The sequence below is a fragment of the Schistocerca nitens genome, chromosome 2 (genome assembly GCF_023898315.1).
Source record: "Schistocerca nitens isolate TAMUIC-IGC-003100 chromosome 2, iqSchNite1.1, whole genome shotgun sequence".
Taxonomy (NCBI): domain Eukaryota; kingdom Metazoa; phylum Arthropoda; class Insecta; order Orthoptera; family Acrididae; genus Schistocerca; species Schistocerca nitens.
This window is the reverse complement of record NC_064615.1, coordinates 991,382,427-991,404,576: the sequence shown is the minus strand read 5'-3', so window position 1 is coordinate 991,404,576 and position 22,150 is coordinate 991,382,427. Positions and strand designations below refer to the sequence as shown.

The window sequence follows — 22,150 nt, the reverse complement described above, 5'->3', positions numbered from 1 at the left end:
TACCAGGTGGCATACAACCTCGCGGTGGGCAGTGCTCATAATGTTTTCGCTCATAAGTATACAGTATAGCTTCGTTAGCTCGAACTCGCTTTAGACGAACGCGAAAAAAACGCTGGCGAACACGAAAAAAATATTGGTCCCAGCTCAAACACGTTAGTTCTTATGGGAAATTTTATTGTTTAACACAAATTTCGCTTAAGATGAATTACGAACTCTTTTCCAGTCCCTAACGTAATTAAATTTCATTGTAACACACATTTCCGATCTCACAGAATTTTTAAGTACTAATCTTGTTCCGAAATGAATGATGAATGAACTGTAGCTACAAAGGTAACTACCCATTGTTGACCCGTTTGGCTCAAAAATGGCTCTGAGCACTATGGGACTTAACTTCTGAGGTTATCAGTCCCCTAGAACTTAGAACTACTTAAACCTAACTAACCACATCCATGCCCGAGGCAAGATTTGAACCTGCGACCGTAGCGGTCGCGCGGTTCCAGACTGTAGCGCCTAGAACCACTCAGCCACTCCGGCCGGCGTTGACCCGTTTCTAATGTATTGTAGGTCGGCAACCGTAATTATCACCTCATCAATAAGCGTGTATGGTACACTGAAATAAATTCAATAACTTGTGCATTAACATTTACAAAAGTGTTCGATGCCAGCTGTTCTTTTAGTCTTAGACAAATCGAGTTTAGGTATTGAATAAAAATGCGCAAATGGCCGCACGCGAAATATGGCAAAGAGGAAATAGAAAGCTCTAAGTGGACAGGTAAAGCTTAAGATTCTAGATGAGGTGGACTATCGAACAGAGAAAACAGCAATGAACAGGTTGGAATCCCAAATCTATCTACGATAATTCAGAATGGAGAAAAAAAATAATTAAAAAGTCATTTTGAGAACTTTTTTGTGGAGAACAGTGGTTACTCTTAATACTTTAAGATGAATATAAACAGTCTCAACCGCAACAAACCTTTAATTTTGTGGTTACAGTTTCGGTCAGTTACTGACCATCTGCAGACCTCATACCGAATTATGAACACAGACTAGGTAAGAGGGATGTGTGCTAATAGTGGTAACATCTAAAATATGTCTCATACAAAAAATAATAAAAGAAGAAATTATACCTAAGTTGGTAGGCAATGGCCGTGAACGGAGAAGGCGTTACGAACTCCACGAACGCCAACTGCTAAGGAGAGCAATGCAGTTGCTGCTTAAACAGTCGGTACTCCGCCCGCTGCACACCGAATTATATCAGTGATAGCCAGTCAGGGATATAGAACGTAAAACAGTTGTTACAGGAAGACACATTGAAAGGTCTCTGTTGGATTCCTTTCATGTTAATTTCTTAACTATGTTGTCATTTACGGCATAAATTCCTCTTCTAAATTTACTGTGGTGTTTCTGACTATCTGGGAGGAGACTGAGCAGTGGAACGTGTTAGTTTTACACATAAACAAGAACGATCTGTCACACTACTACACTTTAAAACAAAGTTTATATGTAATTCATGTCACACAGTCTCATACGGAACCTACATCCGCTTTCTTTTATATACTGTATATGATAAGATACTGTCATCCCCCTTCCCTTCTGTGTGAGAGGATGAATGAGCAAATGTATTTATAGTTGCATGCTTGATGGTAGCAGACAAGCCTGTCTGCTAGAGAACAGTAGGACCAACGTCGGAACAGGTAGCTACGCTTTCTAAAAGCAGAGAGGTTTCTATTCTTAGTATGGTCCTGTCCGTCTCTTGTCATGTTGGTGTAAGAAGCTGCCTCTCTGGTCACTTCCATTTGTATCTGTTAAGCACGCTCGGTAGGGGCCCAGGTCAGTCTGTCCGCGGCGAGCGTCTGAAGTGGTAAGATATCCGACTAAGCGCGTCTCTGCTAAGTCCGTAGGACAATGGATTTCTTAAGTTCAGCCTAACTGAAAATTTAATCACCTTTACTTCAGGTTTAGCTCTAAAATATCTAATGTTATCTTAAATTGCAACGCAGTGTAATTCGAGTGTGAAGTTCAGAATATATTCCGGTAGTTGCTTTGTCACTACTTTGTGAGTAAAGTGGAACCACGTGTTGATCAGTAACTCTAACTAAGATCATCAATATTAAATGCGTATGTGCGTGAGATTATAACGTCTCGTCTTGACAATATTTTTCAGTATAGTAACTTTTCTTTATGTTCAACCCACGTGGGGTGTACTTTGTGAGACCAGTACCACGTGCTTATACAATTGTTTGACCCATCAGGTTAATAGTAAGACGATAGTAACCAGTTCGAGGTTTTTCTTTTGTAAATTGCTTTTCTATCTAATTTATTTTCATTATCAAAATTATTGTGGAGTTACACTCTTTGTGTAAACCAAGTTGACCACGTGAAGCATGTGGTGTAATCATCAAAGTAGCCCTCAGCTATTCTTTTCGGGAAGATTTCACAGAGAGTTAGTATGAATTTAGTATACCAGTGTGTGGTAGTTACATGACGAACAGGATTGCGCTACGAACGTAACTTCTTTGGGTGAAAATTGAATCGGTTGGTTGTGGTTAATTTCCTCTTACATATGTTTCAACGTTCTTCGTGTGTTATTTTATGAATGCAGTGTTGTATGCAGTCTCCCAATCTTGGCTCCATATTTGATGTGTTCCGTAAGATTACAAACTCACATTTTCACAATCCTAAATAAGGCACCAGTTTAGTTATGAATCAAGTTTAATATGCTGAAATTTCAATGATCAATATTAAAATAAATTTCCAAATATAAACTGATTTATTTCTTTTTACTTAAATTCTCTTTATATATATATATATATATATATATATATATATATATATATATATATATATATATATATATATATATATATATATATATATATCACCGGTTGTCGTATGACGATTAAAAGATTATAATTAATGTTAGTCTGGTTGGGAATTTGGTAAGCTAGACTGGATACCTGGTGAAATATTTGCTCAGTAATGCAAGGTTAACTTCCCCAGGCAGCTCACAACTTTTAACCCACTTTTATGGTCTTGAACATCAGCACCGCTTTCATAACAAATTAATGCAACAATATTACAACATACAGAATGATTACACGAAAGCTAATAATAAATGCACAAACAGGCGCCTTATATGACGTAACCACTACAAACAGCATTTCGTCAATATATATATATATAAAAGAGATAACCAGTCATAATCGATTATGAGGACTCGTAGATTGTATTTTCAGCAAACATGGTTCTTAAGTGGCGCTAATGGTTTCCATGGAGACGGCGTGGTCATATCGACATGAGTCATCCAGCAGAAGATTTCAGAGCTGCGAATGTGGATGTATGTCAGATACGTACTGGCATGAAGGTCAACATGTAGAAATGCATGCCAAGTATTGCGTGTTGCTCCTAGATCATAGTGGCAGTGGATATACTGCTTGACTGACGCCGTTATTTACCATCGAAGCGGCGTGGAGGTGTCGATGTGCACGGTCCACAAGAGATGATTTCAAAGTTGCGGCAGCGACCAGTTGTCACAAAATACTGGCGTGCAAGTAAGACAATTGTATTATGTGTCAGATACCCTAGAAGACATTCACCAAGTAACCATCAACATAACAACTAAAGTTGGGTACATCATTATATGCTTTAGGTGTCACTTCAGTATGAGGTCTGAAGATGGTCAGCAAATGACCGAAACCGATAACCAAACACTAAAGGTTTCTTATGGTGGAGACCGTTTGTATTCATTTTAAAAACCATGAAAGATGTTGCAGCAGGTTCAGGAAACAAATTTAAACGACTTCGTACGGCGAAGTATGAAGACTTCGAGACGTTACTGCTAGAATGGTTCAGTCATATGCGTGCATCTAACATATATTTAAGTGGTCCTATGATTCAGTCAAAAGCAAATGAGACTACCAGAAATACAGGCATCGAAGACATCAGCTGTTCAGCTGGTTGGCTGCAGACTGGGTCCAGAAAAGACATTCAATTACATCTGTACAATGTTATGGCGAAGCAAATAAAGTTGACGAAGAAAGTGTGATTCGACCAAGTGAGAGAAAAAAATGTATCGTGTGATGTGTTCAATACAGGTGAAACTGGACTTTTCTACAAACTTTTTCCAAATCACATCCTGGGGATAAAAGGTGATAAGTGTCACGGGGAACATGCAGCAAACAACGCGTGACTGTTGCCCCTGTATGTAATGTGGACGACAGTGAGAAGTTTCGTCCCTGGGTGAATTTTAAGTCCGAGAAACCACGTTGTTCCGAAAACGTAAATACGGACACTTCATCTTGCATCCTCTCTCACCATAAGAAAGCTTGGCTCGACGGCACATCATTTCGCAAGTGGCTTCTTCGTTTCAACAGTCGAATGGTTGCACAAAACAGACACGTTCTTCTTACATTGGACAGTTGTACTGCACATAACGTACAGGATCTGAACCTAACCAGCATAAAGGTTCAGTCTTTTCCACCAAACGCGACAAGCCGCCTTCAGACCTTGGACCAAGGCATTATTTCTCTCACTAAGAGAGCTTATCGCAAGCAATTGGTGCTGCTGAAAACACCACTGCAACCCCAAATTGGAATCAGCTTGACGCAATAAAAAGCCATTTGCGGCCTGGAACGCCGTGTCGACACATCATATACAGAAATGCTTTAACAGAGACTTGAGACATAGCAACACTGCAGATGTCCACGAATTAGACGATGCGAATTCACCTGAGGAACGGGCAATTCTGCAAGATGTTGGGGATCCTAGGACTAGTTTTGAGAAATTCGATACTGCAGACGACGGTGTTGCCGTATGTGCTTCTGTTGAATATGATGTGCCAAAATCTGTGACCGAGGTACAAGAAGGGTTATCATAAGAAAGTAAAGAGGAGGAGAAGACAAATACTATTCCACCCACGCGTCAGGAGATGCTTACAGCGTTGGACAGTTTAGAACGATTTGATTCAACATCCAACGTCACTGCTGGATTTACGAACGCTATAGTTACAATTGCTTGTAAGATTACAAGATATTTTCGTTCCCGTGAACGTCAGCAAACCATGCTTGAACTTTTTCCAAGGAAATTGTGTAATTTGAGAGTGCTTGTACTTTTACGGTCGCTTTGTAATGTTATAAGTCCACATTAATGTAAAATGATTGATACTGCAATATATTACACATTACTGTATCAATGTACATGTATAAGTGTTAAATTGTGTTTTTCATTTAACAAGATTTTTTTTTAGAATGAACTCTGGATTTATCGGTCCCTTTGGCTACAGGTTAGCGAGACTGTACTGTACTTGAAGAAATGAGGAAATGTATTGTAAGACAGTAAAGTGTGTATCACGCATTTCCCCGCGTTAACCGTAACTCGTAGCTTCTACGCTCGGTAACAAATACACATGGAAATCGATTTTTTCGTCATTAACTATACATAGTTGGTTATTATGGTATGTGGCATCGGTGGCCATCTGGTTGGCCGCACTTTAAAACACGCGAGCCGCCAGTTACGCCTCCGCCTTTCCTACACCCGCCACCGTGGCACGAGTGCGCTGCCACGAACGCCCACGCCTCTGCCAATGATGAGCAAGCATCCCTTCTCCGGAGCTCCAGCGGAAGGTCTACTTAAGTTCAAACATCGATGTGCAGAGTCCATTTTGTGTGTCTGACATTTCTTAACATTTACGGACTTCCATGACGGTCAGGGCTCGTCATCTACGGAATAGTAATTGTATTCAAGACTGGCCGAATTTAAACTTTTGTATTTGTATATAGTTCAGCATTCAAATCTACTTTTGGCAACTAACGCTGCAACCACAGCAAAGAAAGTTTTGTATTACTTTTACTATTTGATGTTAGATGTAGAATAAGTTAATATTTGAATTCTCTGTCCGGAAAATCGCATCTGTTCCTCGCCCCTGTATCCACTAAAGAACCACTAAACGTGCAAAGGAAGTTACAACAGGTATGTCACTTCTTACTATTTTCTAGTAAACGTGGTGCAGCCCGTTGGTATCTTAGCCGTCGTGGGCATTCACAATTTTCGAAGCTTCTGACTACGAACTACGTTGCCCGTTACTGCCATCTCGGAGGTGGACCAATATTCCGTTTAGTACCTTTTTTGTATTGCCTGTAGCACTGCTCTGGTGTTATATCGTGCCAGCTCTTCCGACACATTTTTAAACTGACACAAGCAAAATGATAGGACGACAGATATTATAGACAGAAGGAAACACTGTCTGAAGATACGAAACTCCCTATTTTAAAATAGTGTCCTGTAACAGAAAGTGAGATACTGGAAGACCGACAAATCTTTATCACATCATCATCATCTTAATCTGCTCCATCTTCACAAAAGTCACTTTTTCCTTCTTCTTCCTGTATGTTACTTTCCTTTAGGTCTATAGTCTACTGAATGTCTCATTATTCTCACACCTTCCATTTCTTCAATATGTTTCTTCCATTTTGTTATCCTGTATTCTATATTTTTCATTATTGCCATAAATATTTAAGTTTTTCCATATTTATGAATTCATTATTTGATCTATCGGAGTACGTCCTTTTACTTTCTTGAAAATTTCATTTCAGCAGACTATATTCTTCTTCGATCTTCCGCAGTTACTGTCCATGTCTCAATTCCATATGTGAGCATAGGTGTTACCATTACTTTGTACCCTTTTGTCTTTGGGTCTTTCCTGTTTTTTTTTTGGCTAATGTTCTGCACCGGTAGTGCCACCTATTATGTCGTTATCGGATTCATAACAACTGTCACAACTTAAAAACTAAAAGTTAGATACCGATTCAACTGATTTTCCTTTTAGTATTATTTTAAAACATACTGGTTATTTTCCTTTAAAAGTCGTAACTTTGGTTTTACTATCTGATATTTTCAGTTGTAGAGTTTCCCTATTGAGTTCAAGTGACACAGCAAATTCTAAACCATCCTGACTTTTGCAGAATTATATGGTCATGGGCAAAGAGTACAGTATTTAAATGTGTGTTTCTAGGTAATAAACCTTACAGTACCAACGGTGTGGAAGGTTACTTTATACTGACCTGTTGCCAATATTGTAATCTGGTCAGGTAATTCACATTTTAAAATTTTGAAAAAAATGTTAATTTGTTGATGACTTTTGTACTAGTCTCTATAAATGTTTAAATTTTTCAGTTATACCAAAACCAAAAATTTAAGTCTTAGTAGTAGACCCTGTTACACGTAAATATCTCTTTAAGAAGCATGTTGTTGGGAGCAAAGGTCAACAACAGTTAACGAATTTTTTTCTTGATTTTTTTAGGGTGATCACAAAGTAAATCCCTCCCCCTCGGTTGGTATTCCACGCTACTGAAAATGTGTTGGTATTGCTACGATTAATTATGCATCTGGCTTAACGTCTTGGTCCCATTATCTAACAAGGCCGTCAATGTATATACGTATTGAATAAAGACAAAAGGAAGTGAGACACTGCACCCTTGTCGTATTCCTCTGTTAATTGCTATTGGTCCTGTTCTCCCTTTACCTGAATTAATTAAAATTTCGTTATTTAAATATAAACCTTTTTTTACCTGTAATAAAGTTTTAGCGTAACCTCCCCTTTCCTGTATATTTCACAGGACTATTCACTTTATCTAATCTTCAGATCATGTTCTCGTCTCTTTTCTGTTAACTGCCTTGTTATTCTAATACTGTCACTGTAGTATCGTCCTTTTCTAAAACCATATTCTTCCTCCAGTAGGACATAATAAAATGATTTATTGTATTATGAAGTGGCCAAAAGCATGAGACAGCTGGTCACGCTCTACGCGTTCCAACTGATTTCACCCAGAGCGGTTTGCAGACGCGTTGTATGAACAAAATATAGTTCATAATCTAACATGATTTTTTTAATATGAGATTTGACATTATTTTAGAACAGGGTACAGAGGGAAGAGTTTCATTCAGGGTACACTTCAACTAAGCTCAGGAGTATGAAAGTTACTCCTAAGGGTGCAAAGGGTACACGCTAACAACAGCTGGCAGCGATTACGTTGACCTGTCAATGAGCAACAAATGTCATCTAGTGCAGGAAGTGTATACGAATTTCGCTACAGTCCGTGTGTGAACGGATTTTAACTAGACACAGCCCTCTAATAGACTTTATGTACCGGTATATATTTGACGACCGTGAACCCAGGTTTTCAAGACCATGTCGTACTTCCAATATAAATGCAATGGGATGCTTAACAGAGATGGCTAAAACGCAGACTCTAAATAAGAATGACAGCTTATATGTAACAGAGGCCTACGTTAAAAAAAGGAATTGTCAATCACTTCTCACTGGGTATTAATATGGTAACAAATGGTGAAAATAAACAAACAGAAAACATAATACTAAATAAGCAACGTGCCATTGCGAAAGTTCAGTAATTTTGTGAACTGTAGAACTGCGGAATAAAGGAATATGAAAAATTGTTTACAAACTGTCTGAAAAGCTACACAGTTCCGCAAAATAGGTCGATAGTTAGGAAACATAAAGGACTGAGGTGGATTCTATCAGTGGAAACTGTGGTGCATAAACGGACGCCATCGGCTTGTCCCAAACAGTTCATAATTATGACGACGATGATGATAAAGACGAAGGGATCATCATCAAGATATGACAACACTCGTAGGTTTGTTACACTGCGTCGGAAGGTTGTTACAAATTGTATTGGTGGCTACAGTAGCGAATTTAAAAACGTAAGCCGTCAAATCTACGCTTAACCGAACAGATTATTACAAGACTACAGAAAATGGAACAGAAATCTGTTGCAATCGAATTGTCAGATTGAAAACTGGAGAAGGGCGAGTCACTCTCTTCGAATAATTTTCTCTAATCTGTATAAGGAGATGACAATGTGCCATCATGATCTAAAAGGAGGAACCTTGGGTTTATTTATTTATTCATCCCAAAAAGATGAAGGCCGTCAGGCGCTCTCTTACTCTTAATCAGGTATTCTACATACTTTACGTTAAGTTCTCATAATAGCTCAACGTGCTATAAAAATTCCTACATTCAGTATGGTTCAACTACTCAAAAATACGTATAACACAGATAATTTGGTGCATAAGTTCTTAGCATTTTAGTTTTGCACGTTGATATTCCGGTTGCTAAAGGTATATATATCGATTGTCATTTTTATATGTAGTTCACAGTTGCTGTTTGAGTTTACGTAATGTCATTTTGTCATTTGGAGATAGTGAGTGGAGCTGTGGGTACGAGAAAATGGAGTGTCAAGTGGAGAAATAGGAACGTTTCCGACATATTCTTCTGTTTGAGTTCAGAAGAGGGGTGACAGGAACGGATCCAGCCAGAAACATTTGCACTGTGTATGGTGATAATGCCATTGGACACAGCGCTGCAAGAAATTCGTTTTCTCTTTTTAAGGAGGATCATTTTGACATGAGTGACTCTCCAAGTTCTGGAAGACCTTCGGGGTTTGATGAAGAGCGTTTAAACGCATTAATCCGCAGTGATGCAAGTCAGTGTGCTCGAGAACTGGCAAATGTAATGAACTGTGATTATTCCACCACTGTGCGACATTTGCATCCAGTGGGGAAGGTTCGAAATTCGAGTGTGTGAGTACCGCATGCTGTAAGCCAAAACCAGAAAAATGAGTGGGTGGCCACATGTGTACCTCTGCTGTTCGTCGTCCATTGGCTAGAAAAATGAGTGGGTGGCCACATGTGTACCTCTGCTGTTCGTCGTCCATTGGCTAGTGAACAATACCGACCAGTTCTAAATTGTATCGTTACTGGTGACAAGAAATGGTGTCTTGATTATAACACAAGGGGAAAAAGGAGTTGTTGAGCCCAAGCAAAGCAGCAACTCCCCGTACAAATAACTAGCGCGCATACACGAAAGTGAACAGCAAGGTATAGTGTTCTACGAATTGCTGAAACGAGGTGCAACCATCACTGCTGGCATTTATTGTCAACAACTGAGACGTCTTGCAGACGTAATCCAAGAAAAACGACCAGGACGACTGCGTGAAATCACGCTACTCCACGAAAACGCCCGCCTGAAACCTGCTAGACTGACAAAAAACACAATACAGGAATTGGGTTGGGAAGTCATTCCGCAACCACCTTATTCATTTTCTCTCAGATTTTCACCTTTTCCGCTCTCTATTGAATAACCTTCAAGGAGTCCGCACCCGGTAGCTGAGTGGTCAGCAAGACAGAATGTCAATCCTAAGGGCCCGGGTTCGATTCCCGGCTGGGTCGGAGATTTTCTCCGCTCAGGGACTGGGTGTTGCGTTGCCCTAATCATCATAAATTCATCCCAATCGACACGCAAGTCGCCGAAGTGGCGTCACATCGAAAGACTTGCACCTGGCGGTCTACCCGACGGGACGCTCTAGTCACACGACATTTACATTTACCTTCGAGGAACTTCCTTCCCGGGTGAAAATGCGCCCCGAACATGCCTCGACGAGTTCTTCACCTCAAAAACACGTGATATCTACGGTCGCGGAATCGAAGCGTTACCTCCATCATTGGCTGACTTGTAAATAATGGAGGAGAATATATTATTGATTATTAAAGTCTCTGTTAGATGTATCTGATGTTGATTAACTAAACAAACACTGTTTTTGCCTTGTTTCACAAATTTTGTTATGGTTACTACACAGTCTAGCTACCGGGTTATAAGCCCATTTTCAAGTACATTACTGATTCCAGAGACGATGACGGAGAGATAAACATGATGAAAAGGCAAAGACTGACATCTCAACTTCTTAATGGACCGATCCTTGGCTCGATGTAAAATTAGTTCAATGACTATTTTCTTGAGAAATTACGTATGAAATTATACAATTCAGCAATTACACTAACTTGACTAAATATTTCTAGGAATAAAGTTAGGCATCAGCCTAGGACTTTTTATCTGCTGAGGGACTGAGGCCGAAAGCTTTACTTCTATTCCGGAGTTGTGGTAGCATCTAAAAGAGTTGAATAATGGAACTGGGTTGGCTCGTCTCCAGGATAGAAAATAAAACTTTGGATCTCAGTCCATCAGTAGATAAAAAGTTCTAGGCTGACGACTAACTTTATTCCTAGGAATGTTTAGTCATGTTAGTGTAATTGCTGAATTGTATAATTCCATATGTAATTTGTCAAAAAACGGTCATTGAAGTACTTTCTGCGTTAAGCCAGTGATCGATACATTAAGAAGTTGAGATGTATGTCTTTGCCTTATAATCATTTTTATCTTTGCCTTACCATCTTTGGAACCAGTAATGTACGTGAAAGTCGGCTAATAACCCGGAACCTAAGTTGTACAGTAACGATACTGAAATTTGGGCAACATGGCAAAAAACAGTGTTCGTTTAGTTAATTGACAATGTTTCAACAAGAACCCACAGTCGATTCAGTTAAAATGTATCTACTGTGTTTATTAAACTTGTGGAGAGTCGCTATGTATTATGCACCAACCAAACAGCTGTTGTAGAAAAATAAACACAGTTTACAACAGTTCGTGAAAACTAGACAAATAAAGACAAAAATTACGAGCACATCCATATGAACTCAAGTCGCTGGCAGCAATGATCGTGACAGAAGAGGAACAGAAGTAAGAATCTTATAGAACGCAAGTATTGAAAAGGGGGAGGGGAGGGAGAAGAAGAGAAAGAAATATAGTGGCGCGACTGATTGAGAAACGAGAAATAGAGGAGCGCCAGTGGGAGAAGGAGAAGATGCGATGGTTTTCTTTTCTGGTTGACGGAGAGAACTGGCCGTATATCTCAATATTTTTCGGGAAAAGTTGTGAGGTTGACAAAAATAAGGACTCCAGCTTTTTCTTAAATCCAGCCTTGAGTCGTGCGCAACTTCTTCCGTCAGAGAAAGAGTTTGCCGGCGATTTTGTTTTATAGATGAGCAGAGCTAAAGCGTTAGACTAGAGAGACCTTGAGATTATGTTAAGATGACAAATACTTGATCTCTGATATGAGCTATTGTGGTACGTGTGTACTGAGGATACGGCAAAGTACACATTGCGTATGGCAGTCAGCCTGCTAACTGCGTGTATGAAACACGTATAAGGTCCAACATTGCAACATGTTGAATAAGTAGCGCATACATGCATTCCTGACTAGTTCTAACAACAGTCTAGAGTTTTTCATTAGTTGTACCGTGTTGGATTACATCGCAGTAGTACAGGTTCGGCAAAATATGAGATTGCAATAGTTCACTTAAAAGGCGGAAAGAGACGAGACAGTCTACGGCTACTGTCGTCTGTAAAAAAATAAAAAACGATCTGTTCAATTTCGAGGTTTTGCTTCTCCCTCTGAAATTCTGTCAACGGCAGCTGTGTTGATACCTCGCGATATGCACCGGGCAGCCGTTTTCTGACCTCGCCAGTGCCACAGTATTCGACGCGGCGCTATACACTTGTCGCTCAGAACGACAGGGCAGAAGGTTTAATTAAAACCTGCGGCATTTTTATTGTCGTTTCCTCCGGGCTCGAGCCGCATTCTGTTACGCAGTCGCTCGTATTTGGTCTTGACAGAAGCGGAAAGAAAAAAGAGACCGTCGCAACAACTGAATGTCTAGTTAAGTGGCCTTTATTGAAATTCCTCTGCAAGCGGAAACATTGAAATCCCCGTACTATGCATTTTTCTAGTAAGTAGATCGACTACACATGATGTACAATCGCCGATGTTAAAAGTGTACTAGTAGTGCATTTAAGCTTAGAATTACATACCAAAACAGATTATTTTGTCTAGTTATTAATTAGAATCCGAACGTCGTGGTTTCTTCTTTCCTCAGAACGATGGGGATTATTCTGACGGTTGTTCCCGTTCGGTGGCGTCGTATTTATGCTGTTACATGGAACAGTTCTGTGACATGCCATTTACGCTCTAAGAAAAAAGAAACCGAAGCACAACGAGGGAATTAACTGAATGACACGGGAATTAGTAGATGTGATATACATGATGTACATGAATAGACAAACAGACGATTACAGTTTCAGAAAATTTGGGTAATTTATTCAAAAGAAAGAGGTTCACAAACTGAGAAAGACAGTAAGACGTTGGTCCAGCCGTGGCCCTTATGCAAGCAGTTATTGGGTTTGGCATTGACTCATTTATTGGATGTCGTCATGAGGGATATCGTGCCAGTTTCTGTCCAATTGGCACGTTTGACTTAACGTCTGATGCTGTTCATGCCTCATATATATATATAGCGTACCAGACCTCGTAACAATACTAGAGACAAGCAACAGCAATGCACTCTGGTGGCTGTTCTACATGTCACAGAGAATTGCAACGCTAATCATTCACATATCGGCGTATGGTGTGTACATGTGCGAAGTGACGTTGATATCCAAGCATGTCTCTTGGGTGTTTACTTCTTTTGACAGGCAGTGTAATACAGCACCTTACACAGCATCATTATTACCGTGGCGTCAATGAAAATAAAATTCTAGAATGAATCTGTCACTCTGCAGTGAAGTATGTTGTGTTTTGAAAATTCCTGACAGCAGATTACAACCTTGTATCGCACCGGGACTCGAACCAGGAATCTTGCCTTTCGTGGGAAATCCTGTTACAGACTGAGCTATCCAAAGGTAAGTTTATGGCTTCTAGTTCAGCCCTGGCTCATAGTTTTCTTTGTCAGTAAGTTTCAGAGATGTAATTATAAACAACTATAGGTCAAGTTTCAATAATGAGATTTTCACTCTGCAGCGGAGTGTGCGCTGATATGAAACTTCCTGACAGATTAAATCTGTGTGCCGGACCGAGACTCGAACTCGGGACCTTTGCCTTTCGCGGGCAAGTTTCGAAGGTAGGAGACGAGATACTGGCAGAAATGAATCTGTGAGGACGGAGCGTGAGTCGTGCTTGGGTAGCTCAGTTGGTAGAGCACTTGCCCGCGAAAGGCAAAGGTCCCGAGTTCGGGTCTCGGTCCGGCACACAGTTTTAATCTGCCAGGAAGTTTTATAAGTCAAGTGTCAAATGCGCTTATACAAGAAAGTAATTTCAGTTTCGCTGCTACAATTGACTCGGTATATCGAAAAAGCAGTGATCGAAATAAAAGAATGGCTGAAAAGTGGGATTAAAATTTAAGGTGAAAGGATACTGACGTTGCTATCCTCATTGAAAGTGAAGAAGAATTACAGAAAGTGGTAAATGGAATGTACAGTGTAATGACTACAGAATACGGATTGAGAGCAAATCGAAGAAAAACGAAAGTAATGAGAAGCATCAGAATTGAGAACAGCAAGAAACTTAACAGCACAATTGGGGTCCACGAAATGGAGAAAGTTACGGAATTCTGCTTCCAAGGCAGGAAAAGAACTCATGATGGACGGAGTGAGGAAGAAATAAAAGGCAGACAAGCTCTGGAAACAAGGGTATTCCTGGCCAGGGAAGTCTACTAGCATCAAAAATAGGCCGTAATATGAGGAACAAATGTCCGAGAACGTACGTTTGTTATACAGCATTGTATGGCAGTGAAACACAGACTGTGGGAAAACCGGAACAGGAGAGAATCTAAGCATTTGAGAAATGCTGCTGCAGAAGACTGTTTAAAATTAGGTGGTTTGATAAAATAAGGAATGAGGAGATTCTCTACACAATCGCCGAGAAAGGAATATATGGAAAACACTGACAAGAAGAGGGGAGAGGATGGTAGGACAGCTGTTTAGGCATCAAGGAATAACTTCCATTGTACTAGAGGGAGCTCTAGCGTGTAAAAGCTGTAGAGGAAGACAGAGACTGGAATACACTCACTGTCTGAGATAAAAGTTTAGCACAGGAGAGGAATTCGTGGCGGGCCGCATCAAACCAGTCTGAAGACTATTGACTCAAAGAAAAAAAGTTGTGATCTCTTAGTAACGGCCGCCAAGGTCATAATCATCTGATCACACTACACTGATAGATAGAGCCTATAAAGGGAAATCGCCATCACTGAAAAATTTTATAGTCTGTAGAGTACAGCTCTAAGAAGTTACAAGATGCTGTTTACTCTCTTTTGAAACATATACAATGATGACAGTTTTATTGTGAGAACAAATTACTGAAATGCACAGTTCTGAGCAGGAGGGTTAAGTGGGGCTATGGGAAGTGTGATCGATAAGAAATAGTATGTGGGAATTTCCAGAAAAGCACAGAATACTATTGATCGAAACCGGTCATGTTGTAAGTAGGCTGCTTAGGTTTTTATGTTGGTAACACCACGTAGCACTCTGTATAAAAATCACTCACTGTGCTGTGTGCAGTCTGTGGCTGATTGGCATTGTTGAAATATTCGCTATTGTAGTGTTGGGCAGTTGGATGTGAACAGCGCATAGCTTTGCGCAGTTGGAGGTGAGGCGCCAGCAGTGGTAGATGTGGGGAGAGAGATGGCAGAATTTTAAGAGCGGACGATCTGGACGTGTGTCCGCCAGAAAGAGTAAATTTGTAATACTGGATATCATGAACTGATATATTTTATGACTTTTGAACACTATTAAGGTAAATACACTGTTTGTTGTCTATCAAAATCTTTCATTTGCTAACTATGCCTATCAGTAGTTAGTGACTTCAGTAGTTAGAATCTTTTATTTAGCTGGCAGTAGTGGCGCTCGCTGTATTGCAGTAGTTCGAGTAACGAAGATTTTTGTGAGGTAAGTGATTCATGAAAGGTGTTGGTTATTGCTAGTCAGGGCCATTCTTTTGTAGGGATTTTTGAAAGTCAGATTGCGTTGCGCTAAAAATATTGAGTGTCAGTTTAATGTTGATCAGAATAAGTAAAGAGAGTAATGTCTGAGTACGTTCAGTTTTGCTCAGCCGTTCGAAAATCAAATAACGTAGAGGCTCAAATGGTTCAAATGGCTCTGAGCACTATGGGACTTAACATCTATGGTCATCAGTCTCCTAGAACTTAGAACTACTTAAACCTAACTAACCTAAGGACATCACACAACACCCAGCCATCACGAGGCAGAGAAAATCCCTGACCCCGCCGGGAATCGAACCCGGGAACCCGGGCGTGGGAAGCGAGAACGCTACCGCACGACCACGAGATGCGGGCAAATAACGTAGAGGTTAACCAGTACAGTAACATAGAGGTTTATCACCACAGTAATTCACAAATTTTTCTATGGGGACGTTTCAATGTCATCTTATAAACTCGCGATATATATATATATATATATATATATATATATATATATATATATATATATATATATATATATATATATATATATATACTCCTGGAAATTGAAATAAGAACACCGTGAATTCATTGTCCCAGGAAGGGGAAACTTTATTGACACATTCCTGGGGTCAGATACATCACATGATCACACTGACAGAACCACAGGCACATAGACACAGGCAACAGAGCATGCACAATGTCGGCACTAGTACAGAGTATATCCACCTTTCGCAGCAATGCAGGCTGCTATTCTCCCATGGAGACGATCGTAGAGATGCTGGATGTAGTCCTGTGGAACGGCTTGCCATGCCATTTCCACCTGGCGCCTCAGTTGGACCAGCGTTCGTGCTGGACGTGCAGACCGCGTGAGACGACGCTTCATCCAGTCCCAAACATGCTCCATGGGGGACAGATCCGGAGATCTTGCTGGCCAGGGTAGTTGACTTACACCTTCTAGAGCACGTTGGGTGGCACGGGATACATGCGGACGTGCATTGTCCTGTTGGAACAGCAAGTTCCCTTGCCGGTCTAGGAATGGTAGAACGATGGGTTCGATGACGGTTTGGATGTACCGTGCACTATTCAGTGTCCCCTCGACGATCACCAGTGGTGTACGGCCAGTGTAGGAGATCGCTCCCCACACCATGATGCCGGGTGTTGGCCCTGTGTGCCTCGGTCGTATGCAGTCCTGATTGTGGCGCTCACCTGCACGGCGCCAAACACGCATACGACCATCATTGGCACCAAGGCAGAAGCGACTCTCATCGCTGAAGACGACACGTCTCCATTCGTCCCTCCATTCACGCCTGTCGCGACACCACTGGAGGCGGGCTGCACGATGTTGGGACGTGAGCGGAAGACGACCTAACGGTGTGCGGGACCGTAGCCCAGCTTCATGGAGACGGTTGCGAATGGTCCTCGCCGATACCCCAGGAGCAACAGTGTCCCTAATTTGCTGAGAAGTGGCGGTGCGGTCCCCTACGGCACTGCGTAGGATCCTACGGTCTTGGCGTGCATCCGTGCGCCGCTGCGGTCCGGTCCCAGGTTGACGCGCACGTGCACCTTCCGCCGACCACTGGCGACAACATCGATGTACTGTGGAGACCTCACGCCCCACGTGTTGAGCAATACGGCGGTACGTCCACCCGGCCTCCCGCATGCCCACTATACGCCCTCGCTCAAAGTCCGTCAACTGCACATACGGTTCACGTCCACGCTGTCGCGGCATGCTACCAGTGTTAAAGACTGCGATGGAGCTCGGTATGCCACGACAAACTGGCTGACACTGACGGCGGCGGTGCACAAATGCTGCGCAGCTAGCGCCATTCGACGGCCAACACCGCGGTTCCTGGTGTGTCCGCTGTGCCGTGCGTATGATCATTGCTTGTACAGCCCTCTCGCACTGTCCGGAGCAAGTATGGTGGGTCTGACACACCGGTGTCAATGTGTTCTTTTTTCCATTTCCAGGAGTATATATATATATATATATATATATATATATATATATATATATATATATATATATATTCCATGCGCACTAGAATTGTATACCCGTCGTCCCGTTTCCACAGTCTGTTCCCTGGGAGTCGGAATCTTAGCAAGTCAGTCAAAAAAAAAAAGTGAAATCTTATGAGACTTAACTGCTAAGGTCATCAGTCCCTAAGCTTACACACTACTTAACCTAAATTATCCTAAGGACAAACACACACACACCCATGCCCGAGGGAGGACTCGAACCTCCGCCGGGACGAGCCGAATAGTCCATGACTGCAGCGCCTGAGACCGCTCGGCTAATCCCGCGCGGCACAAGTCATTCGACATTAATACAGCCCTTTTTTGATTATTTTTTTTCTTTTGACATTTCAATGGCACCTCCACCGTCCCCCCATAATGGAGAGAACCAGCATTGCCTTACCCTAACAGAGCACTTATCCAAGTAGTAAGTCATGTACAAGGGAGGACAAAAATATGGGAACACCAAAAAACACAACGCATTAGTATCCCTAACACGTTTACGAAAACAGTTTGTATACAGAAGAGCATCCAGTTGTCTCGTATTGGATAAACACAGGTCCTGTGTGCATACCACTCTTCTTGCAAAACAGCAGCAAATTCAGGTAACTACGATGGAGGTGGGTAGTGATCACGCACACTTCTTTCCATTGTAGACCAGAATAGCTCAATAAATGAGATTTAGTGACTATGCTGGCCAGGGGAGATGCGACGACTGATTCACGTGCTGAGAAAAATCAGACTTGGACGATTTGTGCTGTGTGATAACGGGCCACATCGTATTGGAAGACGGCGCCAGCCATGTGGAACAAACTTTGTACCATGGCATGGGCCTGGTCAGCCAAAATAATCACATAATCCTTGGCAGTAACACTACCGTACAGAGTACCAATTGGATTCATACGCTGCAACAATATGGCTGCCCAAATCATCATTGAACCCCCGCTGTGTTTCACTCTTGGAATGTGAACTCGTACAGAAGTTGGACACAGTGTGCAATACGACTCATCCTACCAAATGACTTTCTTCCATTGCCCCATAATTCAGGTTCATGGTTTCGGCACCACTGTTTTCTCTTGCGGACATTTGCATCACCGATCTGCGATTTCGGAATTTCAGCTGGCTCTGCTAGTCCGTGTTCATGGAGCTCCCTTAGTGTTGTTTTGGTACGACTTTCAGTTCTGCAGTGACTTCTTCAACTGACGTCCTCTTATTTTTCGTCACAATACTTTTCAAAGACCTTCTGTCACGATCACTCTACACGAAGTTTGGTCTGAATCGTGACTTGGTGAATGCTGTTTTTCCTCTTCCCCTGTATACGGTATAAATCTTCGATACGGTACCTCTTGAAACGCCACGCACTCTGGCTACCTTGCTTACGGAAGAATCCATTATACGAGCGCCATGAGGTTCGAATTCCCTTAGCTCCCACATAATGCACTCACAACTACACAGAACACTTTTCTGGCCACGATTGATACTTACAACGTATTGAAGACATTAACGGCTCTGAGCACTATGGGACTTAACTTCTGAGGTCATCAGTCCCCTAGAACTTAGAACTACTTAAACCTAACTAACCTAAGGACATCACACACATCCACGCCCGCGGCAGGATTCGAACCTACGACCGTACTGACGACATTGTGCAGGTGCCGTTCATGGTCAAATACAACAGCGCAACCTGCATGCTTGACTAAGATCTACGTTTATTAGATTGAAATCCATATGATCAAATTGTGTTCAGCGCTCGTTGAATATAGAAATTGGAGAACAGAGCAGCAATCAATAGCGAAATCCGTCGTTTTACTATAGCAGATCTAGATTTCAACCATTACATAGCAATCTTCAGTGCATATAAGAACACGAAATATTAGTCCAAAGTCTCACGTATTATACAATACTGGTTGATGTAGAACATACAGGACATATGCGACACTTTGGACTAATGTCTCCTGTTGTCACATGCACAGAAGATGACTATGTAAAAGTTGAAATTTAGATCTGCTGTAAAAACGTCGGATTTCGCGTTCGACTGCTGTTGTTTTCTCCAGTCTGTCAAACGCATTTCTAGCCGTGTTTCCACATTTTTGTCGAACCACTCTACGTGGCAGATCTTCAAGCGGTACAACCCTTCCCATCATTATCGGCCAGACTGTTTACACTGACGAACTAAAACACCATGAGCACCGGCTTAATAGTCTGTTTGTCCGTCATGGAACCATTACACCAGTGATTCAACCTGTCAGGGATTCGACAATTTGTTGGTAGGTTTGTGGAGGTAGCTGTATGTGGCATTTGATGTCTACTCGCAGGTCATGTAATTCCCGTAAATAACGGGCCGCTGATTTGCGTATGCGATGATGGCGCCCGATAGCGACCCAGATGGGTTCTATAGGATTTACATCTGGCGCATTTGCTCGCCGAGACATCAACGTGAGTTCACTATAACGCTCCTCAAACCACCGTAGAATGTTTCTGGCTGCCAGAAACGGACAAGTATACTGCTGAAAGATGACACCGCCTTCGGTGAAGACATCAAGCATGAAGGGATGCCGGCCGAAGTGGCCGTGCGGTTAAAGGCGCTGCAGTCTGGAACCGCAAGACCGCTACGGTCGCGGGTTCGAATCCTGCCTCGGGCATGGATGTTTGTGATGTCCTTAGGTTAGTTAGGTTTAACTAGTTCTAAGTTCTAGGGGACTAATGACCTCAGCAGTTGAGTCCCATAGTGCTCCGAGCCATTTGAACCATGAAGGGATGCAGGAGGTTCTCAGCTGTCAGCGTGTCATGCAAGCGCAGGAGTGTCTTCCGTAGCTTAATACTGCTCCCACCAGCCTGCGTCCGTGGCGCGCTGCACTTTTCGACCCGCCGTTCACCTCGATGTCGGTGTTTGTGTAGACGATCATTCACCTGTGATTCAGCCGAAGCGCCAACACGTTTCATTTATAGACGGTCGAATACCATTGGTCCCGTGCCCAGTGCAATCGTAACTGACAATGGTGTTGGGTCAACATGTGACCACGTAGGGGCCGTCTGCTGCGGAGCTCCTTGTTCAACAATGTACGACGAACCGTGTGCTGCGAAACACTTTTGGGTGCACCAGCATTGTGCTCTTTTGGCAGGGAAGACACAGACCACTGTCTGTACCATTTACAGAGCAGACAAGCCTGCTGACCCCACGTTCTGTGAAGAGTCGTTGACGTCCAACCATTTAGCGCCAGTGCTAGTTCCACTTTCCTTCTATCTCTTTCCATAGATGCTCACGACAGTAGCACGTGAACACTCGACTAGCTTCGCCGTTTTCGAGATACTCATTCACAGGCTCTGCCTAATAACAATCTGCCCTTTGTCGAAGTCGCTTATCTCACTGCATTTACCCATCTGTAGCCCATAACTTCCCCAGGTTGGTCCCCCATTCGTGTCTTCTCCGCTTACATCCAACGTCGCGGTGGGCAGTGGTTATAATGTTTTGGCTGGTCAGTGTGTATTACTCCGAGGATGCGATAGCCTTGTGTCCTATATAGACAAAAGTATCTGGAAATGGCCATGTTCAATAATTTCTCTTTACGGGATGGGAAACTGTGTAACAAGATACTCACGTGTGTGCTGCATGTACTGCCTCCTGGACGACTCCTGCGGCAGCTTGACGAGCACGCGGTGCTGGTCGCTCGTGGCCTGGTGGTAGTACTGCGTAGTCGACGGCTTGTCGCGGTAGTTCTTCACCAGGAAGTACTGGTACTCCGGTGTCTGCAGGCAGGTCGTATGGTAATATCACTGGATTGCGTTAGATATTTAAAAAACAGATGCAAACAAAGGAGCCGGCCTCCGCAACGCTCCAGAAATAACAGTTTATTCTAGTATTTTAAGTATTTTATAAGATAACGCTGCACTACGGTCCTAAAGTTTTTAATTAGAACGGAAAGGAGCTCAGGAAACAGAAAATTAGAAATATAAAATACAAGGACTTATTTAAGAATTGTGTAAAGTTTCTTGTAACGCAGAGACTTTTTAAGACCTACAACTCCCAGAGCCCGGCCATAGCGGCTGTACTGGCCAGTTCCTATTACAAACAACAAAATTCAAATATTGCTAATTTGATAACTCCACCTAGAGTTTCCAGTTGCGAGAAACATTTCGAACTCACTGATAATAATCTGAGATTGGACGACTCTTTAATTAACAAATCATAAATATAAGACGGTTATTTTATGTAGTTTTCCCCAGACAACGAGTATCAATATACAACTACATCTACATCTACGTGATTACTCTGCTATTCACAATAAAGTGCCTGGCAGAGGGTTCAATGAACCACCTTCATGATGTCTCTCTACCGTTCCACTCTCGAACGGCACGCGGAAAAAACGAGCACTTAAATTTTACTGTACGAGCCCTGATTTCTCTTATTTTATCATCATGATCATTTCTCCCTTTTAGGTGGGTGCCAACAGAATGTTTTCGCAGTCCGAGGAGA

General features: G+C 42.1%; 1 protein-coding gene across 1 annotated transcript in view; it reads right to left on the bottom strand.

Annotated features, from left to right (window-relative positions):
* Positions 1-22,150, bottom strand: part of LOC126235490 (uncharacterized) — a 586,979-nt gene that overhangs the window by 3,746 nt on the left and 561,083 nt on the right. Inside the window, exon 7 of the mRNA XM_049944210.1 lies at positions 21,276-21,423. Within this exon, the coding sequence (XP_049800167.1) occupies positions 21,276-21,423 (148 nt within the window). The remainder of the gene's footprint in view (positions 1-21,275; positions 21,424-22,150) is intronic.